Source organism: Phasianus colchicus, chromosome 13, assembly GCF_987193195.1.
Source record: "Phasianus colchicus chromosome 13, bPhaCol1.hap1.1, whole genome shotgun sequence".
Lineage (NCBI taxonomy): Eukaryota > Metazoa > Chordata > Aves > Galliformes > Phasianidae > Phasianus > Phasianus colchicus.
In genome coordinates, this window is record NC_143448.1 from 10,580,928 (window position 1) to 10,597,237 (window position 16,310).

General features: G+C 50.0%; 2 protein-coding genes across 23 annotated transcripts in view; both read right to left on the reverse strand.

Moving 5' to 3' along the window:
- The window catches only part of LOC116244009 (uncharacterized), a 51,163-nt gene that overhangs the window by 31,410 nt on the left and 3,443 nt on the right, over positions 1–16,310 (reverse strand). For 19 of the 22 annotated variants that reach the window (XR_016470562.1, XR_016470559.1, XR_016470563.1 and 16 more), the window contains exon 1: positions 1–487. Coding sequence is in view for 13 of the 22 variants with exons in the window: in XM_090149318.1 (XP_090005444.1) it covers positions 1–406 (406 nt within the window). In the remaining 9 variants the exon portion in view is untranslated. Of the gene's footprint in view, positions 488–13,038; positions 13,128–16,230; positions 16,294–16,310 lie in introns of those variants that run through there. The other 3 variants (XR_016470567.1, XR_016470565.1, XR_016470566.1) reach the window with 2 other exon arrangements.
- CEBPA (CCAAT enhancer binding protein alpha) lies at positions 1,007–3,499 on the reverse strand. The gene has a single exon (XM_031615503.2). It carries the CDS (start codon positions 3,141–3,143, stop codon positions 2,169–2,171), a length of 975 nt encoding a protein of 324 aa, XP_031471363.1. The 5' UTR covers positions 3,144–3,499; the 3' UTR covers positions 1,007–2,168.

Sequence of the window (16,310 nt, forward strand, 5' to 3'; positions counted from 1 at the left end):
CTTCGCTTAGCGCGGTCGGAGCGAACCCGCAGCGCGTCCCGCCGAGAGGAGCCCGAGCGCTCGGTACCGCCGGGACGGCGCGACTCGGCCCGCACGGCTCGATGACGGCCGCCCCGCAACACGGCGGGCTCGGTGCTGGGCTCGGTGCTGGGCTCGGTGCTGGCCGCGCTCTCGGCCTCCTCCTCCCCGCTGCCTCGCGCCTGGCGTGCCGCGTGCGCCTCGGCGCGTCCCCGCGGAGCGCTTCTCCGCCCCGCCACGGCGCGCGCCCCGCCCACGTGACGCGCCGCTCCTCGCGGCCGAGGGAGCCGCGGACGGCCGGGGCGGCGGGACCGGCGGAAAGCGGGGAACGTCGGGACCTCCCCACCCGCGACCCCGCGCTCCGCGCCGTCGGGCGTCGCTCCGGCATCGCTCCGCTTCGGGGACGGCCTTCCGCCCCGGGCTCCTCCGTGCCTGGCGCGGGCGGCGCGGCCCCACGGCCCGACCCGGCCGCGCTCCCTTCGCTGGCGGCCGCCGGGCGGGGCCCCGGCGCCCTATCGCAGCCGCTGCTCGCGCCGCCTCCCCTCGCGCTACGGCCCCGAACCCGACCCCGGGCGCTCCGAGGCGGGGCGGAGCCGCCCTCTCGGGCCGGCGGTCGCAGCTGGCCCCGCGCCTCGCGGTAGCCGTTGCCCCGCAGGGGGGTCGTGTCGTGCCGAGCCCCGGAGCGGCGTCTGTGTGCCCGGCCGGGGCGAAACTCCCCGGGGGAGGGGCGGGGCCCGGCACCGCGAGCGGCCGCGCGGCGTCTCCGCGTGTCCCGACGCCGTCCGCGTCCCACCCGGGCGCCTCCTCCGCCCCGGCCCCGCAGCGCCGAGCGGGATCGCACCTGCACGCGGCGCGGCGCGGACCGCCGCCTCCTGAAGGCGCCGCGCGAACGGGGCGAACGGGAGCGATCGGCGGCCGGGGCCGCGGTGCCGAGAGGGGCTCGGAGCTGCCCGGCCCCGGGACGAGCAGTGGAACACGCAGCGGGCGGTGATGGCAGAGTATATGCTGTTTATTATGAATGTAACCAGGACTATCCGACAAAACGGTATATGCGGTCCCCTCCCAAATTAAAAAAAGAAACAAAAACAAAACACCGATGTGTGTGCATATACGTCCACGTTCCCACCCCACACGCACGCCGCACACGCGCCCCGCACGCACCCGCGCTGCCCTCCCGCTGCCCCCGGCTCTGTCCCCGGGCGGGACGGGGCCGCCTCCCGCGGGCTGAGCCCCGCGCAGCGCTCCCCGGGCCCGGAGCGGGGCCGCGGCCGCCCGCAGCAGCGCAGCTCGCACTCACCCACCCACCCACACAAATAATAAAATAACGTTGCAGCACGAGGGCATAGTCTCTGTCACCAGATAAGAAAGTGGTGTGATGGCAAAGATCTAAGTAACGCAATAAAAATAGTGTAGCTAGTATACACGGAAAGGCTTTCACATTACACGAGGCACAGCTTGGGCAGACAGAGACATGGAGAGGAGCTGAATGTCCTGGGAGAAAGCAAAATACGCTGAGAGTTCGTAGTAAATACCCGCATCGATAGGTATTTATTCACTTGTGCTTCGCCATGTCGTGACATACAGTACGAATCGCCGCCGCTCTTCCTGTCGGCGCGGGGAGCTCCGCTGGGCCGCCCTCGGCCCTACTGTCCGGCTGCCGGGCCGGGCTGTCCTCCGGTCCCGATGTCCGTCCCTCGGGCTGTCCCGTCCCGCTGCCGCCCGGGGCGGTCCCGGCGCCGCTGCCGCTCCGCCGTCCCCGCGCCGGCCCCGCAGCCCGCACGTCCCCGCGCTCCTTCCTCGGCAGGCTGCGGGCACAGAGCTCCTGCAGGCAGCTTTAAGGCACATCTGGGCTGCTCTATGTGCTTTATTACTATTATTATTGTCATTTACCCTGTGTAGACACGTGGGCTTTTTTTATCTCTTCTTTCCCCTCGCCTTTCTCCTTACAAAACCCACCACGTTTTTCAGCTTATTTGTGTGTCAACCCTAAGGCACCGACCTGGTAATACTACAGCTGCCTGGCTTCTTTTATTGGTCATTACCGTTGGGAAAAAAAAAAAAAAAAAAAAGCAAAAAAAAAAAGCCCACCCCCCGCAATCTGAGCTCGCTCCGGCACCGCTCGGAGCGCACGGAGCAGCGGAAGGGCCCGGCTAGGCGCAGCTGCCCATGGCCTTCACCAGCGAGCTTTCGGGCAGCTGCCTGAAGATGCCCCGCAGAGTCTCCAGCTCCCGGCTGAGCTGCTCCACCCGCTTCCGCAGCCGCTCGTTGTCGGTGGTGAGCTCCAGCACCTTCTGCTGCGTCTCCACGTTGCGCTGCTTGGCCTTGTCCCGGCTCTTGCGCACCGCGATGTTGTTGCGCTCCCGGCGCACGCGGTACTCGTTGCTGTTCTTGTCCACTGTCTTTTTGGATTTGCCGCGGTGGTCGGCGGGCATCATCTTGAGGGCGCCGGGGGCGGCGGGCAGCGCGCCCGGGGGGTGCGGGTGGTGCGGATGGTGCGGGCTGGGCACGGGCGTGGGGGGCGGCGTGGGGTGCCCGGGCTGCAGGTGCACGGTGGTCTGCGCGCAGTGGGCGATCTGGTACTGCAGGTGGGACGGGTGCTGCTGCGGGTGCGGGTAGAGGGCCGCCAGGGCCGCCGCCTTCACCTCCTCCTCCTCGCGGGGCTCCTGCTTGATGACCAGCGGCCGCAGCCCCGGCGCGGCGATGCGCTCGTAGAGCGGGTCCAGCTTGCCGTCCATGTAGCCGGCCGCGCAGCCGAACAGCGGCTGCTGCTGGTGCTGCGGGTGGTGCCCCGGCGCCGAGGCGGCCGCGCCGGCCCCGTGCATGCCGTGGAAATCGAAATCCCCGGCCAGGACGGCCTTGTGCTTCTCCTGCTGCTTGCTGTGCTGGAAGAGGTCGGCCAGGAACTCGTCGTTGAAGGCGGCGGGGTCGATGTAGGCGCTGATGTCGATGGAGTGCTCGTTCTCGCAGATGTCGCCGAGCTCCGCGCCGCCCGCAGCAGGTGCCGCCGCCGAGGGAGCCTCTCTGTAGCCGTAGGCGCTGCCGGGCAGGGGAGTCTGGAGCTGGTGGTGCTGGCCGCTGCTCATCGGGGGCCGGGAATCGACCTCGTAGAAGTTGGCTTGCTCCATGAAGCACCTACAGCCTGCCGGGCATGGTGAAGGGCTCCGGCAATCCAGGGTTCGGACGGGGCGGCGGCGGCTCTGCCAAGCCCGCAGCACCCCGCGCTCCCCCGGCTCGGCTCAGCTCGGCGCGGCTCCGCTCGGCGCGCCCGGAGCCCGGAGCCCGTCCCCCGCACCAGCCCGCCCGAGCCCCGCTCGCCGCCTGCCTGCCCCGTTCCTAGTGGGTCGCTTCGGTCCTGCGTGCCGTATATATACACCCCCGCAGCAGGGCCGGGGATCGCCCTCTAGTGTCCTGCTGGGAACCTCTGACCACCGCGCCCCGGGTCTTAGCGCCCCGGCCCGGCCGTACGCCCTCCCCCGGGAGCTCCGCTCTCACCGAGCCCCGCGCGGAGCCCTGCGCTCCGCCCGCCCGCCCGCGGAGCTCTGGGGGCTCGGAGCCCGGAGCGCCCGGTCCCGTTCCACTGGGAACGGCCCCGAAGTTTACCATCACGCGCGAACTCGCGGACGCTGGGCCGGACGGGACGCCGTGCCCGCCCGCGGGGCCCGAGGCGCCGTCCCAGCGGAGGTACCGGAGCTCGGCCCGGTTCGACGCGCGGGGTTCATCAGCTGAGCCCCGTGGGGACCCGCAGAGCGAGGCCCCGAGCGGCGCTAGGACCCGGCCGGGAGCGCGCCCGGCGGGGCGGGGCTGCGGGGCTCCGCGCTGCGGGACGGGGCCGGGGGCAGTGCTGGGCCGGGAAAGCGCTGCCGCTGATCCGCGGCTTCCATCGTGCGCTAGCGGTGGAGGGATGAACGCGCGGAGCTGCCCCTCCGTCCCTTCCCGTCCCTTCCCGTCCCGTCCCGCGGCGCGAATCGGGCAGGTAAATTTAATCACGGATTTCCCCAAATGCAAACACCGTAATCTCGGGCTGTGTCGGCACGGACCGGCTCCCGAGAGTGCGGCACCCCGGGAGTGCGGCAGCGTGCCGCTCGGAAGGCGAAACGCCGGGCTCAGCTCCGAGTCCCCTCTGGGCAGCCGCTGGGAGAGCCGCGGTCCGAGGAGCCCGCGCTCCCCGCCAGGGACGGATTCGGGGCACGGAACTGCCGCCTCCCCACCCGGCCGTACCTGCCGGACCCTAGATCCGCTGGCCCGGGTCGCTCAGAAAGCAGCACAGGGGATGGAAGGACGCACCGAGGCCGGTGAAGCAGGTGCAGACAATGGCGAGAGGGAGATCGGCAGAGAAAACCACAATATATCTATGGCTACAGAAAGAATCGCCGCATTTCTTAGTCCTGGATGGCTGAATGAACCAGAAGCTTATGATATCGAATTGCTTGCTCAGAATTCCTTGCAATTCACAGTGACTGGCAAAGCCTTAGGAACAAAACCGCCATAAACCACGAGCCACGTTTGGGGTCACACACATGAGCCTCTGCTCCCCACACAGGCACGAGGCCAGCAGCCAGAACAGCCTTCTGCACTGAGCTGTCCTTACAGGAGAGCGTGTTTGGTGGGAGATGTTCATAAAGAATACAGAACACACTGATTCTATGATTCTGTGAACATACCTTTCACCTTTCAGTGTCAACAGAAAAAAGAAAAAAGAAAAAAAAGACAAATCCTAACTGCTTTTTATATATGGTATCTTCTTATTTTGGTTTCAGCATGTAACATTGGGTAGAAAGGATACACACTGCCTGATCAAGCAAAGCACCCATATGGAAGAAGAACTCCAAAGTTATGATAGAGAGGAAAATCCCCTATCCTGTGTCAGAAATGCTTCAGCGTGGGCAGAACTCACAGAATCACAGAAAACCACAGGGGCTGGGAGGGACCTGAAGAGATCATGGAGTCCAACCCCTGCTACACAGGTTCCATACAGCAGGTCACACTGGTGGGTGTCCATGGCGTCTTGAATATCTCCATGGAAGAAGATGAAAACTCCACAACCTCTCTAGGCAACCCTGCCACATCAGGCTGTGCGGATCCTGCAGGCTCTGCCCCAGCAAACCCATTTGCAGGAGAGGGGAAGATGCTGACCCAGACTTGCTGATGCCGTAGGACCCAGCTGGCCCAACAGCCGGTGCTGGCCATGCCGAGTTTCCTGCAGCCACATTGTGCTCTGAAGGCAGTGGGCAGGAACTGGCCATGCACACCGACAGCAAAAGGTCCGCACTGCGGGCAGCAGCGGGAGAACAGAACTCAGTTTGACACTGAATAATACTGATGCCTCTGTAGTCTCACATTTTAGAATCGTTCTGAAAATTAAGGTCTAACCACACATTAAGAGAAATTCAAAGCAAATCAGAAAGTTTAGGATCAGATTCCATTCCTAATTACTGTAATTAACGAACAAGTCCCCGCAATTTAAGGACTGGTTTGCTCAGTATTTTTTACATAGACCCCTTTTATCTCAGTGAAGTACTTTAAAATAATCTCTTTTTGCACAAAAATATTAATTCCTGTTCAAATTCTTTTAAGATGGTATAAAACAAGTTTCCCAGACTTAAATAAATAGGGCAATTCTTTCTTGAATGCCTCTTCTCCTAAGGCAAATGCCATGCTCAGCAGCTGCCATCCCTCGGACAGGCAGATTTCCACACCCACACCAACCAATGCCAAACACTGCACATGTGATGGCAAAAGAAACGTTTATGTCTCGTTGCCTCGGCCACATGTGCCAGTGTGTTTAACAAAAGGAGGAACGGTGCCTGCCCAGTGCTGTGGAGCCCTGGAGCAGCACGGCCGTCAACTCTTGAGGGTGCTGTTCTTCCACCGCACAGCAGATCGCACCAGGGAGGGCTGGGAAAGCACTCCAAAACCCTGAACACTGCTGAGAGCCATCACACAAAGTTGGCCGTACTGGTTTCTGTTGGTAGGGAAGGAAACTAGAGAAAATCACAGCGATGGAGGAATTAAATATCCTTGCTGAATTCTGAAGTGAATTTCGGGACTGTTTTTAATTGCATCACCAAAGTGGCTGCTCTGAATGTTTCCTGACCTCAGCCCCTGCACCGTTTGCAGGGTGCAGGCACAGTGCTCTGCTCTGATCCATCAGCACGGAACCGCACACAGAACCTGATGTGGCAGCCCAGAAAAGAACCAAAGTGTCTCTACAAGTTTATTTTACCACCTTGTTAACTGAGAACGTGTCACTGCTACTGACAAAGCTCCAGAATGTCCTGACTGCATGCAAACCTCTTCCTGGCACCAGTGCCAGCCCCTCCTCCATTCCAGACAGAGGAAAGAAAGCAGATCTAACAGGGCCAAAGTGTGCACTGGGGGCAGGAGGGCAGGAGCGGGGGCACAGTCCTCAGCTGGGGACAGTGCTGTGCCATGGGTACACTGGGGGAGCAGGAAGGGATGAGCAGCAGTTTTGTATGTGCTGAGGAGCTGCCAATGTACCACCTTTACTTCTCGAGATGCAATGAAACACGAACTTCACCGTTCTCCTCTGTTTTCTGTCCCAGAGAGGGAAAACATGATCTGCACATGGCAAGGCTGCCACGCATAACAATTTTCAAAGGAGAAGCTGTACATGCTGAAGCCTTGCAGGCCGGTAGAGCAGTGTGCAGCACAACACGTCAGCCAGGGCCTTCCTTTCACCTGGGAACAGCAGCTGGAGACTGATGACCATTTTATGTGCAGAGTTTGGTTCAATGCCAGCTGGTTTAATTACTTATCACTACAGCTCTTCTTCTTTGGAGGAAGAGCATTTGCAACTGCAAGGTGGATGAAATCAAATCCATGCTAACCTTCCTATTCCCTTTCCATATCATTTCCCTTTTCATATCATATCATCACAGTCTCTGTGAACACGTCCTCAACCCTTGCTGTCCTTGTGCTCAGCTAACTTCTGGCTCCTCTTCCAAAAGCTCAGCACCACTGCAATTACCATGCTAGCTGCTTGGGAGCATCTTTTCACTCAATCAGCCTGCCTACTGCTCGCTTCCATCCACATGTGGCTCATAGCCTGTCCTTTCCTACCTGTCACCTGTAACCATGTACAGCCAGACTGTGAAACCTGCTCATATTTTGTACCCAGTTAGTGAGCCATTAAATGGTTAGTTTTCCTTTTACAATTAGGATTGTATTTCAGTGACCACATTTGTGGTGCCCAAGAATATTCTGAATGCTTTTCAGATACCAGATTTAGTTCTGTCCCCTGCAGAACACAGCTCAAATGCCACAGACACAGAAAAGGAGGATGTGATAGCACTACACCTCATCTCACCGCAGTGGTCTCTTCTGCATTACCACAGCATCACCTTTATCTCAAGAATTCACCGAATCACATTTACAGTTCTCTTACTGATACACATCACTTACCACATTACTCAGTACTTGGCCTACCCACAAGTCGCCCATTCTCTCTCTGCTCTTCCACCTCAGACTAAACAACATCCTTCCTTCCTTTCCCTCCCAAATTTAACTTTCTAATCTTTCGTCTACCTTACGAACTTCAGTGGTTTCTATCATCGATAGCTCAGGATCCTTTATTCACTCATGATTACATCTCCCTGGGAGGTGGAGCAGCACTGTTGCTCTATTTCTCAGCTACAGAGCTGGAAGAGGGAATGATTTGCCAAGGCCACACAAGAAATGAGCAGCCACGCTCAGCATATCTTCTCCCACATGTCCTGTGCAAACATCACAAACAATGAGCATGCAAAAATTTGACCACCACTTCCCTCACATGAAATGCTTTCTTTTACATATATTTTCCTGCTTTTTTTTTTCTTACAAAAAAAAACCAACAAACAAACAACAACAAAAAAACCCCACAAATTAACACTAACTATTATGTTGAAGTATATTGCCAAAAAAATGTCATTCTTTTCTTTCTTATTTTTGCCATTGAATGCTTAATGGAGCAGAAGGAAATATGGCTCATACCTTTCCTAGCTCCTGTGCACTGAATGGAAGGCTCATGGCCCTGAGTCAGAACTGGCATGGACCTGAGCTAACAGACACATGCTGCAGCAGAACAGTAACGGGGCAATGAGCACCATCATCCAAACTCAGATCCCAGCTCTGCTTTAAGGGGCAGAAAGTTCTCAAAATCTCTCTGAAGATTTTAACTGTTAGTATATGGACGATCACTTCACATGGCATTGTCCAGGACATAATAAAAAAAGGAGATTTAAACTCCTGACAAACCCAGACAAGCAGACCCCAGCTTCTTACCTTTCACTGTACATGGGACACCAACTTCAGGCATTTAACTTAGATGTTAAGTGCCTGTATGAGCTACTTTGGCACAAAATAAGCTGTGTCATTTCTTAGTTATGTACTTCAGTATGTGAGACACTGTTACAGAATGGAGTCCCTGACACACACTGACTTGTCTGTGTTCTCATTCTTTAAATCAACTTTGTTCCCTTTTAGGTGACACTATTACAGGAATATAAATGAAACTGGAGGAGCGATCTGGCACAAAGTTAAATTCTGTAGTGTCGTACGGATATGAAAGACCCATGTTGTCCTGCCATGGACAGACACATTGCTGACTGTGGCAGATTTGAGCTGGATGAGAGCAGCGCAAGGATTGGATATAACATACAACTTTGGTGCATGCACCCTTCTGCTAGTAATATAATGAAGCTCTGACTTCAATGGCATAAAGGATTGGAACCACTTTTGACTCAGATTTTAAAATGTGATGTTTAAAAAAGCATTGAGACCATACTAGCAGAAAGCAGCTTTACTGCTCAGTGTGGATGCTGTCTGAAAGTCTGACCTGCCTGTTGAGCTACACTCAGCCTTTCCAATTATACTGCTACAGCCCAGGGATTAATGAATAATCTAAGCATGAGTAATCTAAGCAGGAGCTGCCCCATTAAATGAAAAATGTCAAAGGCACTGAGAGGGGAGGGACTCACAAGGAAGCTTCACAAAGTTCGAAGAGTGACTTGGTGACATCACAAGTGAGTCCTAACCATGATCAAAGGAACACTAAGCACACAGGAAACAACAGGCATGGAGGAAGGAAGCAGGCAGAGGCAATCTCAGCCTGACAATTACTGCAGTTCTGTTATCAGTTCCAAACTAATAATAGAGATACTTCTGGATCAGAACTTCTACGAATTGTTGCACAAAGATGTGACTGAAGAGGCAGCTTTCACTTACAGGCTGAAATATGGTGCTCAGGTTCCCATGTGTGGCATGCAGAGCCTGCTACAAAGTGATTTCACTTCAGTACTGCCCATGCAGCATGCTGGTGGGACAGCCAGCCAGGCAATGTGAGATATGGCCCTTCATTCCCTGCGGGGATTCCAAAGGTCACTTGAAGCATCCAGTGAAAGGAGCTGGCACTCCTACCTGCTGAGATAACATCTACTCTGCCTTCCAAGCCTTTGCAGAAAGAGAGATTACACACAATCACGTTCACCAGAGCAATCCCTTTAATAAAAATGAGACACTACTCACAACTGCATGAATTCCACAAGACCCTTACATTGACATTTTCTGTTCAAATGGGAATCTTATGCTTTATGCAGAACATGTCTTTATCTTAAGTGCAATAAGAGTTAATCACAAGCCAGGTCAGTCCCAAGATCAGTAGGTTGCTCCTGAGTGGGTCACAGTCCCATGAAAATCTGGAAACTGAACTCAGGAGGCAGCAAGGGGATTTTAAGAAAAACAAGCTACCTCAAAGTGCTTTGAACAAATTGTTATGATTATCAGCTGAGCTACTGAGTGCTTCAAGTAACTATTAAATAAATAAATATTAACAAAATTCATATGAGTAAAGCTAGAGGATTTCTGATAGAAGCCATCATGTTTTTCATTCATTTTACGGGAGCATAAAAATGGTTTTTATTGTTAATAAAAATATTTCAGAAAGTAAAAACATAGTGACAGTGCTGTTTGCAGGAAGTTTTCATATCTAAATGCTCATAAAACAATGCTGAAAAGGCACTACTTTTCAAGTAGGAGCACCAACAATGCCACGTGTCTTACATGTGCAACTGATTCATACACTTAATAGTGGAGCTAAGTATAATCAAAACCATTAATTTAGCAAGAGGCCAGGGCTGAGAGGTACCTTATTCCAGAAAGAAAGACCTCACAAACTACTTGTGTTTAAGTGAAAAGGAAACAGTTTTCCAACCAGGTCCCCATATTGCAAAAAATGTATGACTTTTTTTCCTCCTACTGCTGCAATTAAATATTGAAAATGGGCAAAAGTGTTTGGAATACAAATTATTAACTCTAAATACTTCTTTCAGGCCTAAACTATTAAGCCAGATGCTAATCTGTTGCAAACTATATATATAACTATTAGAACAGATTGTACACTCCTTATAATTCAATCTTACAAAAATCCTATATTCTCTAAAAGCAGGTAAACAATCCAAATTATTCATCTTATGAACTGTGTTGTTCTAAAAAGAATTCATGCAACATTTCCAAGTGTGTCAGGTGCTACAGTACTGGATTTCATTGTACAGAACTGTGTTTCTGCCTATTTGCAATGTCTGCAGAGCCCTGTCAGCCTTATGAATCATTTATGTTCAACTTAAGGCATCAAGAGATCGTGTTCATCTTCAGCAGTGTCTCCGGACTCCTCACTACACGGAATGAGTTTTCTCCTCTATTAATAAACTGAAATAAATGTTGGCTACCCAGCTCAGCATGTCACTGATAAAAGTTTGAGGTGCTTGATTGCATTTATTTAAGTAAAGAATGCCACAGGTGTCCTCACCAGAACTGCCCCTTGCACAGAGCTGCCTGATTCCACAGTGCCTGCATTTCATGAAAGACAAATATAGGTGCCTATTTTGTGAGAAAAGCTAACTCTGCAAATGGTGGGAAATGCTTGAGGTGGAGCTCTAATCTCCTGACATATCAACTGAAAACTCAGTCTTCAGGAAACCAGACTTTGCCCCAGTGCCCCTTGGCCTCTTTTTCTCAATGGGCTTGGAGTTATTCAGTCTCCCTTGTAGGACTGGAACACTTGTAAATCCTTGGGTCTACATATTTTGTCAAGGCCAGGAAATCCATCTGGTGACGGAGTAGCAGAACATGCAGCACATATCAAATTTTAAGCCTACTGAAAATCCACTTAGAAATCTTTCTAAAAACACTCAAATACTAAATAAAAGCTTGCATACTTTTTAGCTTTTCCCCAGCTCAGCTACCAATGCTGCTATAACGTGAAGTATCTCAGAGCTGCCTGTAACTCCCCATTCAACTTACAGCCACAGCTCGTGCCCCTTCATGTGATGAAATCCAGAGACATAAAGACTGCTTCACAGTGTGCTGCAGTATTTTCTGTTGATGCCAAAAAGCACTGACTGATAAATGTCCCTCCATCAGGACAATGTTTAGGCAAATTAAATACTTTGTTATAAGCCTGTTGCGCTCCAAACATTGAAATTTGTGCCCAAGACTTTCCAGTTATTTACAGCACCAGCACAGAACAACATCCCACTTGTTCAAAGCAGGGCCATCTCTTCTGCCTGGAGCTCTCTTGGACTGGCTGCCCATGCTTGTGTCCCTGCTAGGAGTACACATATCCTCTCATCCTGTCCTCACTCTTCTTTAAAGGAAGGAAGGCATGAGCTTGTGCTTTGCAATCCTTAGTACTGTCCCACCTGCAGAATCCCCTAATGTCAAAGGGCTTTTAACAACAGGAAAAGGATGATGTAAGGTAAAAGTACACATAAACAATGCACTTTATAATTTCATTTCCTGGTAGACAAAGTCCTTTTCTCCAACTGCCAAATGGGACTGTATGTGACTTCAAAGTAATGCCTGTACTCTGAAGAATGGCCGCAAAAGTCTAGGCAAATGATTAGGAGTGTTACCATATTCTCTGTTGAGCTGTAAAGATTTCTGTGACTTTCTTCATGGCGAGGGTGGTAGAACACTGGAACAGGCTGTCCAGAGGAGTTATGAAGTCTCCTTTTCTGGAGATATTCAAGACTCGCCTGGATGCCTACCTGTGCAGCCTGCTGTAGGGTGCCTGCTTTGCAGGGGGTTGGACTCAATGACCTCTAGAGGTCCCTTCCAGTCCCTACAATTCTGTGATTCTGTGACTGTGCACAGTTAGGTAAAGTCCTCCTTATGATGCATCCATTCAGCAACTAACTGGGCATATTTGGAAATAGTCTTCAGGGATCCTTTAGGAAAGTAAGCTTCAGTCTCTGCCAAGTAACTATTGGCATTTAAGGTTCAACTGCCAGTGCACGCACACCACTGGACATCTGCAAGATATGGTTCAATGTATTATGAAGTGTTTTGTGTTTCCATCTACTACTCTTTGCATGCTACTTTTTTCACACATAGGATATTCCCCTATGAATCACCAACATCACTGCAATACTGTTGATCCCGAATTCTTTCCTCATGCAAGATTCCCAATAATTTCCATCCGTATCTTAACTGTGTAAGTCCTTCTGACCAAAAAAATTGCGTAGGAAAACCCCACATGATGTTTAAACAAATCAGATCAGAAACAATTTCCTATACAAAGATTTGCTGAGTTTGTTTTCACGGCTGATGAGGTACAGAAACCAGACCTTTATGGACAGGCTAGTGGCGAAGGGATGTAAAACTTCTGCCTATCAGAAGGAAATCTGATCTACTTACAGTCAAGAGGAGAGAAATCAGAAGAGCCCTTCTCTAATGACATTGTTGTTCTGGGACATGTTACCCAAGAGGTATTTTTCTACAATTTTGGCTGCAGTGTTTATATTCAATAGAAACCAAATGCTGGGTTGTACCTGGTAAATTCAGAGTGACAGAGATATCCAGGTGCCTGCACGTGTAAATGTAATTGCTTTGTTTCTCTAAGAGTCTATGGTTTGTTAGGGAGTATGCACAGCCAAAGAGCAGGGAGCTGTGCCTCACTGTTTCAGTTGAACTTGCCTCCTTTTTAAGATATAGGAAAAGAAAAAGCCTTTCTGTCAGCTAACTCACCAAACTGGGAGAAGTGACTTTCTGGAAGGATGATGACACTGCATACTTCCTTTATTTTCTCCTGGGGATATGAGATACGCTGGACCTGTCTGACAAAAATAGCATTGTCACTGATAATCTAGCACATAATTCTCCTAGATATTAGTAGCAGCAGCTCAATGACAGACATTCTGTACTCGGCAGTACACTTCCTCATTTTTTTTTCCCTCTTGCATAGTTTCTATGATACAAGCACAGATAAGTAGCTGTCTATTCATTTAAATGAACAGAAGTGGCACAGGGTGAACAATCAGGTGGGCCATACCCCTTCTCTGCTGTCCAGGTGCCAAACTCTCTGTTTCTTTTTTTCTTTCCAGGCAGCTGCTCATTGTGTTTTTTGTGGCATAGAGATCATATAGGTTGCAAGGAATAATAAAACCATGGATAAGAAAGAAGTTTGGTTCTCCTTTACCCAATACCATGGGACTGAAGATAACACTGTGTTATGCCTCTCTCATTTTAGTGATTTTTCTGGAAAGCTGCTTTATGGTTCTGTTGCAAAGAACCATTTTAAAGTCAGGGAAGAAGTCATCCCCAAAACTATTTACTCTTCTTGATATCATACAAATGAAGTGAAGTTCTTCATTAGAGTATGCCCCATGACAAATAATGCCCTGGTAATTAAGGGTGGGGATTTTCATGCGGTGACTGATGATGCCTTGGAAAAGAGCCATGGCACTGTGCATTCAAAAGCTAAGCTATCTAAATCCTTGCAGAACTCATTTATGCTTTTGGGAATATAGGACAGGTGTGGCAGTTACTAAACCTGGATGCCTGAGTATTCACCTCTTTTTCCCAGGTGTGGGCCATTAATTCTCGCTCAGACTTGTTTAGTTCTAACAAGCCTCTTTGGAACCAGATTTTATATGTACACATACACATGATACATAGTATTTCCCTTTCAGTTTATTTTTCTACTTTGTTTTTACTGTCAGCTACTTAGCTTCGCTTTTTCTAACATTCTGCATAAACATGAAAGTAAAAAACAATATTGTTTAGTGGCAGCCTAAAAACAGTCATTGCATTCTTGGTATTCTGATAACTAGACATAGAGGAAGCAGCGTTGGAAGATACTGAACTAGCAACTGGAAATACTTTCTTGTAAGAATTATTAGCAGCATAGAGAGAAAGAACAAAAGCACTGGATTCTTCCTCTCCAGGCAGCGTTACAATAAAATGAATGTTTGCTATTAGAATGGAATGGCTGCTTTCTTTACTTAGTATTTTCTAGAACAAAAGCACTGTAACTTTCCAAGGCTAGAGTGAGTCAGTGCTAGAATTAGCAGTGCAGCCCTGAAATAGTGATCACCACTACTAAGCAGTGCTTCCTCTCCCTTCTCTTCACCTACTCAAAAAGGCTACCTTTGACAAATCAACTATTAATAGTCAAGTTTCTATGATATTTAAATTATCAAATTGGACTGTGTGACATTTCTAACAGTAGCATTTTCATCTTGATGGAGGTCGGTCCTGAAGGCAAAAAACAAACATTGTAACATGAAAATGCAAGACTCCTACTCCAAATGCAAAAACTCCTACTACAGACTTTGTATTATTAGGATATTCCCAAAAGCAATGCCATCTGCTTTGTGATCATAAAGAATTCATATTCCAGATCATATTCCAGAGTCTTTCTGTCCAGTTTCTCACAACTGTGAGAATGGGAGCAGGAGTTAGTAAGAAAAAAATTTCTCAGAAGACCGACAATGACAAGGTTAGAAACTTCTCTTTTCCTTTTTTTCCATGTCAAAACAGGCAGCAAGAGATTGCAGCTTTTTAACTGTTTGTTCACTCTTCTGTCATGGCTTAGCACTCTTTGAATGATTAAACCAGAACACTAAATGGCTGGGGTGGACTACAGACCTGCATCTCTTCAGCTTCTGGATGATCTGTACAGACAGGACAGAAAGTTTCAATACCATTTAGTGCACCTGCCCACAGACACACTTTACAAATAGTCCAAGGGACCATTTTATATGCATATATATTTTAAAAGTATAAACAGTTTCCTCTCTTCTAAAACTCAACAAAGAGAATTCTCACCAAGAATTCTAAAGACACGATAGAGGAAAAAACTACAGTCAAACCACGCGTGAAAGGTAGATATTTAATAGAAATTTGCAAATTTGAAGTAAAAAGTCCAGTGAAGGCTATCCACGGCGGAAGGGAACGCAGGTAACTGAATGCTTACAGGAGAAAAAAGAAGAATAATCTATAGTCCAGTACATTTATATGGTTTTTATTTTAGGACAAAGACATAACTGTCCATGAACACAGAGGTAACAACCATAAACACTGGAATGGGACAACAAATAAGATGGAGAAATAAAGCAGTTTTCACACTCTGAGCTAAGGCTGCAGAAAATCTTTTTGGTAAGCATTAAGTGAACATACTGACCAAGCACCAAACAGGAACATTTACCTCAACAGGTTCCTTTGCCCCCTACATCTTTGCCTCCAGTTCCCACAGTTAGTTTCTGTTTCTTCAGTAGACCTTCTGTCTTGAGCTGTGATTTACTGTGTATTACTTGAAGATGCTGAAAACTTGTGGTTTTGTTATTGTTGGCGGTGTTACTTTTTAGGGACCAGTCCTTCAAGACTGAGCTATGCATGTGAAAGTATGCCACCACAAAATCAGACAGTCTTATAGGTGGACTGCTGCTGCAGGAACACACCTGGAATTGGCATGCAGAGGGCTACAGCCCTGCTCCTGACACTGAGCTCCAGAGCCAACGCGTGGCTCATATGACCTAATGTGACGGCCAGCAGCTAAGACGTGTATTTCAGTACCATGCCTTTACAGCAGCACTCCTTATGTTTTTGTGATTACTTTCTAGACTGCTTCCCTCGCATCCCATTTGCACTGGGGGGATTTCTCCTGCAGATACTCCTGCAAGCACACTGTGTGAGTCTTCCTGCACCAGGACAGGACGCCAGCCAAGCACCAGAGCTCCCAGTGCGCACAGAATTGCACCTGGGCTTTAACGTTTAGAACGCTCAGGCTACATGAGGATGAGTTTGTATTTTATTTTCTTCATCTTCCTTCGAAGAAGAAGAATGAACGAATAGCAGTAAAGCACTGTGAAACGCCACGGGAGCACTTGAAGAGCACACAGGGAACTACTTAAGGACAGGATAATGCTAAACGCTTACCTGGAATTTTTGCTCTAGTTACAGGCGGATGAATCATTGCCAGAGAAAACAGAACCGTTTCAACTGGGAAAAACACGTGA

What these genes read in the sequence shown, in the direction of transcription:
- CEBPA (XM_031615503.2), bottom strand. Translation starts at nt 3,143, where the DNA reads ATGGAGCAAGCCAACTTCTACGAGGTCGATTCCCGGCCCCCGATGAGC.